Source organism: Medicago truncatula, chromosome 8 (genome assembly GCF_003473485.1).
Source record: "Medicago truncatula cultivar Jemalong A17 chromosome 8, MtrunA17r5.0-ANR, whole genome shotgun sequence".
In the NCBI taxonomy this organism is placed as follows: Eukaryota; Viridiplantae; Streptophyta; class Magnoliopsida; order Fabales; family Fabaceae; genus Medicago; species Medicago truncatula.
Window position 1 is genome coordinate 13,171,432 of NC_053049.1, and position 11,822 is coordinate 13,183,253.

The 11,822-nt window shown below is 35.2% G+C and overlaps 1 protein-coding gene across 1 annotated transcript; it reads left to right on the plus strand.

Moving 5' to 3' along the window:
* Window positions 1-1,245: 1,245 nt before the first annotated feature.
* LOC25500989 (lysophospholipid acyltransferase LPEAT2) lies at window positions 1,246-10,898 on the plus strand. Its single transcript, XM_013589527.3, has 14 exons — window positions 1,246-1,800; window positions 3,573-3,753; window positions 3,853-3,912; window positions 4,235-4,398; window positions 4,492-4,555; window positions 4,669-4,734; window positions 6,267-6,362; window positions 7,799-7,843; window positions 8,652-8,722; window positions 9,345-9,411; window positions 9,662-9,712; window positions 9,827-9,937; window positions 10,035-10,082; window positions 10,372-10,898. Exons 1-14 carry the CDS (start codon window positions 1,394-1,396, stop codon window positions 10,531-10,533), a joined length of 1,593 nt encoding a protein of 530 aa, XP_013444981.1. The 5' UTR covers window positions 1,246-1,393; the 3' UTR covers window positions 10,534-10,898.
* Window positions 10,899-11,822: the final 924 nt, after the last annotated feature.

An 11,822-nucleotide genomic window follows, 5' to 3' on the forward strand; every position in this document is an offset into this window, starting at 1 on the left:
GATGTACCATTTCTTTGGTTGGGCATATTCTAGAGATTGTTTGGTTGTTCCTAATTATGGAGCAAAATTGAGCAAAAGTTGTTGTCTTTTCATGCTCTACCCGAGTTGTTTTTATTGATTTTTTCATGTTTATATGATATTGAAAAGTCGCACTTCTCTGGAGCATATGGCGTGATTGCATCGAGTTACTTTGGAACCATAAAATACTAAATGTTGTTGCAACTTGTAGAGGCAACAACCAATGTTGTCCATGACTTCCGTTGAGTACTCAGACCGTTCAGCACTCTCAAGACCATACGTCTACACCACCTCCCATAGTATCTTGGGAGAAACCTGCTCAAAATTGACTTAAGTGTAACGTGAATTGTGCCATTTTCATATACGAAGGTTATTTTGGAGTTGAAATATGTTTTTGTGATAGCTCGAGACATTTGGCTCAAGCACATAGAGTGTTTTCTCATATTATCCTAGTCATTGAATGTGAGGCAACAACTTTCCTCATTGATATGAAGATAACTATTAACTGAGTCTTTGAACGTGTTGCATACGAGAGTGACAACCAATATGTAGTTCACGTTGTGCTTAGTGGCTACTTTTATGAAAATGAACTGGGTACTATTGTTTTTGGTTGCAGGTCATATCTTTATAATCCCGATGTCTTCAAACTAGCTTTTATTCGTAGGAAAGTTAATATAGTCGATTACAATTTTGCTAAAGCGACTGTATTTCAGTTTAGCCCAAAAGAAGTACTCCCTATACTCACTATTTTAAAGAAGAATGTTAATAAGTACCACTCTACTCTACTTTTTTAAAGAAGAATGTTAATAAGTACCTTAAGCATTGGTTAAAATACTAAAAGAAGTACTCCCTATATTCACTATTTTAAACAAAAATTCATTTATTCAGATTCATTAAATAACTAATGTATTTGGTTGATTATATATCAAATACATAAATTAGTCTATGAATCTAAAAACTAATTGTTTTTTGTTATAGTAGTGATCAAAATGAATAATCCTATATATAAAAAATAATGTAATTATTACATCAACAAACGTCAAAAATTGTATTTCCATTAAAAATCCGTATATATTTAATATTTTTAAAATACTCGTTAACAAATCTCATTTTTAAATAGGAGTCAAATCTGTTTTCTTTTTCTTTCTTATTATTACAATAAATAAATGATTTTCTCGTGATCCGATGCAAAATATCACTTTCCCCAATATAAACAATGTAAAGAATCTCAAATTAAAGATGCTCCATTCCCATTCCCTTCTCAATTCCATCATCATTTCCATCACACACAAACCAACACAACACAACACATAAAGTAAAACAAAAACCACACCAATCCTCAAACACTTCTCCAAAATCTCCCCACCACCCTTAAATGGCGGACAACACCATCACCTCCCCACTTCTTACATCCGACCATTTAATCCTAACAATCAACTCCACCTCTTCCGACACCGACTCCTCTGTCCCCTCTGACACACGTCAAATCTCCAATCCATTCAACGTTGGAGAGTTGACTGTGCCAGAGGCGATAACTGTGGACCCATTCCACAACTATAAAGCAGGGATTAATGGGTTTTATGAATGGGTGAAAACGTTTTTGTGTATTCCTTTAGCTTTGGTGAGATTGGTGATATTTGGTTTGTGTTTGGCGATTGGTTATGTGGCTACTAAGGTTGCTCTTTATCGTTGGAAAGATAAGGAAAATCCTATGCCTAGGTGGAGATGTAGGATTATGTGGGTCACCAGAATTTCTGCTAGATTCATTCTCTTCTCTTTTGGGTTGGTACCATTAACATTCAATGCTTTCATCTCTCTCTCTCTATATTAATTTTCAATTTTTTTTATTGTTTTTGAGTTAATTTTGTAAATCAAGTTATTATATTACTGCAGAGACTAATTCCTCGAAGTAACTGAGATCCATTTGATAGGTGATATAGTTAGTGACTAACTTTATTTTTTTAGAATTTTAGATCTTATTGAAGTTTGTGTTTGTCTGTGTTTTGGTTTTATTTTGGGTGTGAGGGATATTTGTGGTTTGGAACTACATAGTATCTTTACTGGTTGACTTTTTTGGTTTTGTGATTAATAAGTGTGGTCCTAAGTGTATGTTCCGTTCCACGTTTAGAGGGGTCAAAGTTGATTCAGAAGGCGTAGAATTGATTATGGTATGTTTGGTTGCTTTCGAGTAGAATTGATTTTGCTTCCCCTCCAGAATTGTAACTACTTGAAGCTGGATTTTGTGATTGAACTATTGATCGGCTTTTTTTGTTTTTTGTGATCAAGTATGTTTAATAGAATCAGCATTTGAGTTCATGGGATTTGTTCTGTTGTGAAAAGTGATGTAAATCTCATAATAAGGAGCAGTGTTGGTTGTCATCGCGTGGAAAATAGTGGTTTGTTCAAATTCCGCTACACTACAGAACAAATTTTTCTACACTACAATACTAGAGTGCCACTTTTCTAGTTCTACAAGTCAAGTTTGTTTTTCTGTTTCCGTGTGTTTTCTGGTTTTATTTTCGGTGTGTGGGGCATTTGGTGGATTGGATAGATATTTATAAGTGATTGACTTTTTTGGGTGGATAGATAGTCAGGGAACTACATAGGATCTTTATTGATTGACTTTTTTGGTTTTTGTGATTGAGTATGTTAATGAAATCAGTATTGAAGGTCATGCAATTTGTTGTGATGTGAATCTTATAGTAAGGACTAAGGAGTAGTATTGTCAACTGTGGATAGTGGAGAATGTGGTTTGTTCCAATGCCGCTACACTACATAACAAATTCTGCTACACTACATAACAAATTCTGCTACACTACAGGACTATAGCGCCACTATTCAAATTCCACTAGTCAAAACTTGACAAGTTTGTGTTTGTGTGTGTTTTCTGGCTTTATTTTGGGTGTGGGGGCATTTGGTGGATGATTGGATATATCTCTTTGAGATATTCAGGGAACTACGTAGGATCTTGGTTTTTGTGATTAAGTATGTTAATGGAATTAACATGAGTTCATGGAATCGGTTGTGTTGTGAATTGTGATGTGAATTTCATAGTAAGGAACAATGTTATTTAATCACAGATAGCGGCTTGTTCAAATTTGGCGACACTACCATACCACAGCGCCAGCAACTATTCAAATTCCGCTACACTACAGTTCTGCAGTGCCATTGTAGCCTCTATTTGAATGATTTATACAATTTTTGTATCCATCTGTACAGTAAGATAATTGATATTTCTAGGAGGGAAAGAGGGATAGATCATAGATAAAATGACATGAAGTATGCTTGATATGTTAATTGAATAAAAATGAGTGTTTCCTTGTGATGGTAAATTGCTATGTTGAACGAAACGAAGAAAAGCATATATGTTTATTGAATATAAACCTCAGCTAGATACCCAGTTTATTCTGTCTTACCAGAAAGAGGCATGCGTTTTTGGATTACTTTACTCCTTGAATGCTGATTACATTTCAGTTTTGTTTTCACACCCCCAGCTAACTTTGTTTTTGAACCATGAATTAATCTGTATTGTTGTTTCTTTCTGTCCATTGCAGCTATCATTGGATAAAAAGGAAGGGAAAACCTGCCCGAAGGGAAGTTGCTCCAATAATCGTATCTAATCATGTATCATATATTGAGCCTATCTTCTATTTTTATGAATTATTTCCCACCATTGTGGCATCTGAGTCTCATGACTCCATACCTTTTGTTGGCACAATCATTAGAGCAATGCAGGTATTTTGTTTTCATGGTCACATTTTATGTATGCGAAGTTTATATTATAAGAAACTATGCTATTCAACCATTTTATGTTTTTTCCCACTTTTTTTGCAGGTCATATATGTTAACAGGTTCTCACAATCATCAAGGAAGCAGGCTGTTAGAGAAATAAAGGTAAAACATTTCTATTTGTTTGCGTATTGTTATTTGATCTGCATCTTAGAATTATCTATGTTCTTTGATTGTTGGTATGTTTGTCAATTGATGTTTATGCTAAAGTGGAAGAGAAGCTAAGAGTTAACTAAGGATTTTACATATTGTAAAATTACATCTGCTTCCAATTTTGGAACTGGATAAAAATATGCAAGAGTTTTTTGAACTAAATGGACTGTACAATAAATATACTGGAATAAAATTTCTACATATAAGTCTGTTATGTTATCAGTTTTATAAACTGTTTGATATTGAAATCTGCTTTTAAGGACCGGAATAACAGAGAAGGGCTTCTTGCGATAGATTTCCTCGAGTACTTTTATTTCCCGAGGGAACGACGACTAACGGCCGGAACCTTATTTCCTTCCAACTCGGTGCATTCATCCCTGGGTACCCAATCCAGCCTATAATTGTACGCTATCCTCATGTGCACTTTGATCAATCTTGGTAGGCAATTTGTTTATGAAGATCCCATCATTTCATTACTGCTGTTTGTCGGCAGAACTTCTCACTCATGCTGTTTTACTTGCATATTTTTAGGGGCAACGTTTCTTTGGGACAGCTTATGTTCAGGATGTTTACTCAATTCCACAACTTCTTCGAGGTATACTTTCCTATGGATTATGTTTTTCTTTACAGTGGTTAATCCACCGTGTTCTTCAGAAACTTATTTTTCTTTAAGTTGTTTAATTTAAACTTTCATTTTAAATCGAACAGGTGGAATATCTTCCTGTCATTTCACCCCTAGATGATAAAGAAACTGCTGTGCATTTTCGTAAAAGGGTGAGCGTTCTTGTTTTGTTTCGTAGTTTTCACACACTTGTCACTGGACTTATATATTTAGTTTTCTTGGATATTTCAATCTTTTAACTTTTGATTGCATTAATTCATACTTTGCAAAATTAAGAAAGTTTTTTTGAGATATTTTGATCCTTCAGATAGGCCCAAAATCTAAGATGATAACAGAGTCTATCTGTAGATTCTTTGTTGGGCCACTCATATTCTCTATGCAATAGGTCCAATTTCTCTGGGCATGAGAGGGTTTATTGGAGAAAAATCAAAATCCCACATCGCTTATAGATATGGTCAATAGAGCTTATAATAAAGCTTTGGCATTCCCTACCTTACAAACTGATTTTCTAGGGTTGAGTTAGGCCTAAAATCTAAGAAACTTTATATGAAAATTTATCCTTGATTTTTTCCACTAATTATCTAACTATTATGTCTGATTTTTTTTCTTGTACCAAAATTAATTTCGGTAAGATTCCAACTAGCACCGATTTGGCGGTGAAAATTTGCAATCATGTAGCACAAGTCTCTGTCTGGGTATCTTGTATCCATCCTATGAAGTGATGGCGAGATTAATAGGGATGTCGCATATACTAATATAGGATTCAGGCTAGGTGGAGTGGAATGGGGAAATGCTTTAAGGACTAGTTATTGGAAAGTGTCTGTCAAACTCAACGTGAAATTCTCCTAGACAACTGTTTAGACTAGATATGGTCAATGATAGTGGATGTTGGGCAAGGCATGCTACTAACAGATAACATTGAGATATGCCTAGATGATGATGCTAAGTTGGATGAGTAGCTGTTGGAATTCAAGTGTGAGTGGTTAGTCCCAAATTGACCCGTATACTCAATGTCTTAAAGTTGGGTTGCGATGTGGTGTCATAGTCCGTTGTTGCTCCCAATGCTCCTTTGACACACCACCCCCCACCACACACACACACATGTGGTTTCACAACCCTGGTTTGACTTGATTGGGGGATTTTTAGTGGATCCAGGGGTAATAGATCCTTGGGTTGAAAGTCTTTTTGACTGCGTGGTGGAATCAGGCAACTTGTCATGTTGGTTGGTAAGTGGTAACAACAGTAGAATTATAGAGATGTGGAAGAATCACACTTGAGGGAGAGCTCAGTTGAATTCAAGTGTGAGTGGTTAGTCATATATAAGAGAGGCAACACGTATGCTCAATGCCTTAAGGTTTTGGATGGAGATATGGTATCAAAGTCGCTTGGTGGTCTAGGTTATTTAGTCTGGTGCTCTTTTGATTCTCCAACAGTGGTCATAGAGGAAAAGATTAGGAATAGTTTTACTTAGGTCATAGTTAGAATAGCAGTCGTGTACCTGTTGAAGGAAATTTGAGTTGAACTCACCTAAATTACGTGAACACTACATTTATTTTACTGTCTTTTTATGATATCTTTTTCATCTTATCTGTTAAGAATGAATGTACTGGATGATTTGTTGAATTTTGTCCTTGCTTGTGAGTAGTTGGCAACTATTTAACAATCACTATATGGATAAGTGCAGGCGAGCCATGCTATTGCAAGTGCATTGAATACTGTCCAAACTGGACATTCTTATGGAGATATAATGCTTCATATGAAAGCCCAAGAAGCAAAACATGTATGCAGTTTTTATTATTTTGTTACAATTATATCTTCATCCTAATTCGTAGTTACTTAATTGCTTTTTGTATTTTTGTTTGCATTTCATTTGTACACATTGATCAAATTTATATGTGCAAATTAAGTTTCAAATGTCCACTTCATCATTAATTTGGAGTATCCAGGTCATTATGCATCTTGGGTAGCCATGCTAGATTGAATAAGGATTAAGGATGGGTGGAGTCAAATTTTATCCAGGATAGCCTAGGCGGGTTGCATGTGGGATAACCAGGGTTCAGCATGATCTGAAATAGCCATAGGCTGCCTGATGAGCATGATAGCGGACCAAGCTTATTTAAGTCATTTGAGATAAGGTTGTCAAAGTATATATAATCTCATTGATAAAAAGAGAACCAGCAGAGATAAAGGGTGGCTGAAATTCATGCACAATCAATGAGTAAAACAGAAACAATGAGATGACCACCAAAGTACGATGTAGTTCCTTAGTTAAGAAGTGTGACAATAGAATAGTGAATGGACAAGTGTTAATGCTGCTGCAGTGTTACCAATGGCAGATTATTGAAGCAAGCAATAAATTCCGCCATAAAAACTGCATTCCAATTGTGGAAACATGGCAGATATAATAGGTGTTGCGGTCTATGGCTTCTAGCACAGAATCCGCTATGCCATGCACCGGCAATTTAACAACACTATACTAGTATAATATCATGTTAGAATTACTACTATAAGGTAACAACTTTGAATTATATTTGCGGTATGATTACAAAAGATTAGGTGCTATTCCATACTCATAACAAGACTTGCAATTCTTATGAAACACGAAAACTAATAATCATGATTATTAGACTCAGACTCATAATCGTAATTTAATAAGGAAGCACGTAATGAAATGTTATGGAATATATAAATCAGTCCTAACCTATAATCTAAGAATTTCTAAATTACTTTGTAAGATACAACCAAAATGTTGTTATGCGTTTCATATTTCTAATTCTAAATTCTAGCACACCAATAACGTCATAATTCTCGCACACTGACCTTTCTTTATTCATCTGCTCAATCCCATGACCATTGACCACTCTTTTAAAGTTTCCAGGCACCAAACCACTCTCCAGACACTCTTGCACATGTTAGATGCTTGCTTTAAGTCTTGTTTCAATTAAATTGATATATTTGTTTGACTCTAACAACGTCCTTAAGGGATGAGGGTGAAGTAGCCATGTAATAATATAAAATACGGTCATCTTATGTATCAGGATTATATTAAACATTTGCCCATCTGTTATGTTGTTGTGCTGACAATTTCAAGTAACTCTTCGTGTATTCAACTTACATTTTTCCATAGATGTTATGATATTTATGCTTTGCCTGTTTTGGTACAATTAGCAATCAATTTTTTTCGTCGCTGACGTTTTAGCTTGTTGACTTTGACAGGAGAACCCCTCGAGTTTTATGGTTGAAATGGCCAAGGTGGAATCAGTGAGTCCCTAAAAACAACTGAGCTTGAATCAATTTTGAAATTCTTCAAATTTTCCATTTAACTTCTTGCCATAATCAAGTCCATGTTAATTTTGCTTCATGCCAGTTTGTTTAAGTGTGATACTTAGGCTAAACATTTCATTCCATTTCTCCCCTAGTATATTCAAATGCCATGGTATCATTATGTTTATGCCAGTCAATGCTAGAGTCAAATTGCTTGCTAGAAGCCTTTGGTGTTGCTCAATGAATTTGCAAATAGCATTGCTTTTCATTTTGCTCATGAGTTTATGTTTATTTTTTCTTGTTTCTGGCCTATCTGGTTATGTAAAATCCAGATACCTAGTGCTATAAAGATCCCTTCATAATGGGGTCCAGGGAAGGGGGAAGGCTGATTGTGGGTCGGTTATAGGCAACTCGACCTTGCACATGCAAGAAGCTGATTCCATTAATTGAACATGTGATCTCTCTGATCTCGCAGTGTTAGAACATGGAAGCAACACCAGCTATTGTGCCAAGGAACATGGAAGCTGATTCCATTAAGTCCTTTTATAGTAGAAGTAGGGATGGAACCAAAAAAACAGTTAGGAATGGGGAAAGTATAAATAACACATCATTTCTCTCTGATTGGTATACCTATATGGTATTGCCAATTTAAATTTGAACATCCTTTCATGGGAATGGCTACCATTAAATCATGATTTCTAATTTGAATGTTTTGTTTTTGTTTGTGATTCGTCTTTTTCTTTTAATTAAATTCTGCTTGTAATATTGGAAAGAATCATAAAGAACCATTTGTATTTCTTTCCAGTTATTTCATATCAGCAGCTTGGAAGCTGTGGACTTATTGGATAAATTCTTGGCTATGAATCCCGATCCCAGGTACTACTGTCACATTCTTGTAAGTTGTAATTAACTTGTGAAAGGTTTGCTCAGTTACACAAGGAAATAAAATTATAATTGATATTTATATCTAGCGATGCTCAATTGATCATTAAATCATTACTAAAACCCGGCCAGTTGGTATGGACAATGCATAATATATGCAAGGTCCGGGGTTCAAACCCCGGCCACCACCAAAAAAAATCATTACTAAAACAATTTCTTAAAAGGTACTATTCTTAAAAAAGAAACAGATTGTATTGATGAAATGTTGACTCCTAACTTGAGATGATTGAGTTAGTTATAATGGAACTGCCTTGTTTGTTGGGGATGATAGTTGAAATTTTTCACAGGAAGTGAAAGTTTAAGGGGTTGCAATGTTCAGCAAATTTGTTACCATCATGTTTTGCAGTTTACCATGTTCCGTCGTTTATTTCTTTTCTAATGTTTCCCTTTGATGCTTTGTTCATTTATGCTCTCATCAGTGACCTCATATGGATCTGATGACAATTTTACCACAAATATGAATGTTCTATTTTTTTTACTGATGACTGCTAGAATTTTTAGTAATACTTCAATTTTATCTTGTCGGAATTGATAAAATTCCCTGTCCTGCTTGCAGCGGCCGTGTTCAATATCGTGGTTTTTTGAGAGGTTTAAGACTGAAGGCTTGTCCACTTTCTGAAAAGGTTAGTTACCAAATAGCTCAACATATCTTAAATATTATGGGATTAAATTTAAATCCATCAAGAATTGATAATCTAAGCCTTAAGTTTTATTCTGAATTCACTAACATTATGTCTGGTACGGAGTACTGCTTATGATAAGTTGCAATCAGTTTTTGTACTCAGTAATCTACATTTTGTACTTAGTTTTTCTACCATTTTTTTCCCTCCCCGTTCTGTCTTTTGATTATCATGTAACTGTATCTTATTTCAGATATTTTCATTCATTGATGTGGAGAAGTATGGGAAAATTACATTCAGACAGGTAACAATTCCCAATTATTTACCCTGGTTCTGTGCTATCTAGAAGTATCCATGCTACATATGACATCCACATTAAACATCACTCATCTAATGCACGTTTGTATGTTGCTTACAGTTCTTGTATGGATCTGCACATGTCATGAAGCATCTAGGGTTCAATCAAACTTGTGAAGCAGCCTTTGCTGAGTGTGGCGGTTCTGTAAAGGGCTACATTGTGGAAGACGAAGTATTCATTATCTATCATACTCCTATTTGCTCTTACTACTTGTGTTGAAATTTTAATTAACACTGACATGTTCTTCCATTTGTTTTTTTTAATTTAGTTACGAGATTACATCCAATCTGCTATCCCCAGCTGGAATGAGGACGAGGTAACCCTTACTAATCGATAATTGCTCTTCTCCCATCTGTTTTTCCTCATCCCCGTCCAAATAGCCGAGCGTGAGTTAACTCACGCAGGTGTATTTTCAGTGCGAATTAACTTACGTAAGCGTATTTTTCAGCTTGAGTTAACTCACGTAGGGTGGGAATGAGCAAAAACAGATGGGAGAAGAGCAATTCTCTTTCTAATCTTTCAAAAAAAAATTCTTACTCCAGCGTTTCTGCCATTAACATTCTTTTCCTCTTGTAGATTGACTCATTAATTCTATACTTGTATAGGTCCATGATTTTTTTGCATTATTTGATGACGATAATGATGGAAGAATTTACAAGGATGAATTTCTTGCATGCTTGAGAAGAAATCCTCTTCTCACAGCCCTTTTTACTCCTCAACCGAAGCACAAGGAATCATGTGGTAATGGAGTGGTAGAGATACTGTGATGGTTGTATTTTACCGTGACTAAAACCTATGGCTTTTCAGGATTTTGGACTAAAACCTAGGATCCCCTGGGATTACATGCACATAGTATAGGATGCAGTGGCCTTATTCTTTTTTTTTTTTTTTTTTTTTCCCTTTATAACATTCACTCATATAAAACATTATGATTTGTTGAAGATCTGTGTTTTCTGCCTTGTTTTAAAAGGGCCAGATTTACACATCTAGATTTTCATTAAACTATTGAGTTTTGGTTCTGGGTGGTCCAAGGTTTGATCAATGTGTTTGTAACTAACATTATTAGTGTATTTTAAAAGAGTGTTTGAATCTAATGGAGAATGATTTGCAGTCTTAAAAAGCATTTTGATGATATTAAAGTGTAATTTATTTTTGGTACTTCTAGTTTATATTGTGTGTAATTCTTGTCATTTAATATTGTTTTGATCTTTCCAAAAAGGCCTAGCAGCGCAGCTTGTTGTCAGTTTGCTTTCTATTTATGTGTAATTAATCATTGATATATAAATCTAACTCGAACCCTCAATGTCTTATTTCTAATAAAAAAAATTACTTTGATGATAAACAGAAGGTGTTTTAAATTTGTTTTCCAACACAAGAATCCCATTTTTGGTATTACTCAACAAATGAAGCAAAAACTACTTAAATATGCTCCAGAACTTGAGACAGGTGCCTCACGCCCTACCAATGTTCTCCTGGGCGCATTGCACCTTGGTCCACCCACCTCACGAATTGGACACTTCCCACGTGCCTCACCCCCTTCCAAGCGTGAGCGCGAGGTAGATTCAGGACTTCAAAAATGTGAGATTTTAAGGCACACATAACAAGTGTTCTCCAATCAAATCGTGTGATGCTCATTAACATACTGATACTGCACTAATTTAAACTTTCAGCAGTATGGCTTTCGGCCATATATAGCATATGTGTGTTACATGCAAAGCATTAATGCTCATAACAAAAGGCTGCATTTTACCCATCTGGATTTTACAGGAAAATGGGTAGTGATAGACTCGACCCGACCCGGTTTGCTCTCTGCTTGCAGAGAACAACATGCAACTATTTTCAAGAAAAGCTCTTCAAAAAAATTCAGAACCATTCACCTATTCAACTACGTTCCATTTTTATTATAACTCTTTTTTTGGGTATAAAAGCAGGTAATATCATCCATACATCGACATAATATAAACATTAGCTATAATTTGAGTCTGATATTTAACTGTTGTAGCTCAATAACTATAGATATAAGTTATAACATATCTACAATATTAAACATACATCA

Coding starts and splice junctions, on each gene's coding strand:
- LOC25500989 (XM_013589527.3), top strand. CDS start 1,394: ATGGCGGACAACACCATCACCTCCCCACTTCTTACATCCGACCATTTA. Junction 4,556..4,668: donor AATTCCACAACTTCTTCGAG/GTATACTTTCCT, acceptor TAAATCGAACAG/GTGGAATATCTTCCTGTCAT. Junction 9,412..9,661: donor CTTGTCCACTTTCTGAAAAG/GTTAGTTACCAA, acceptor ATCTTATTTCAG/ATATTTTCATTCATTGATGT.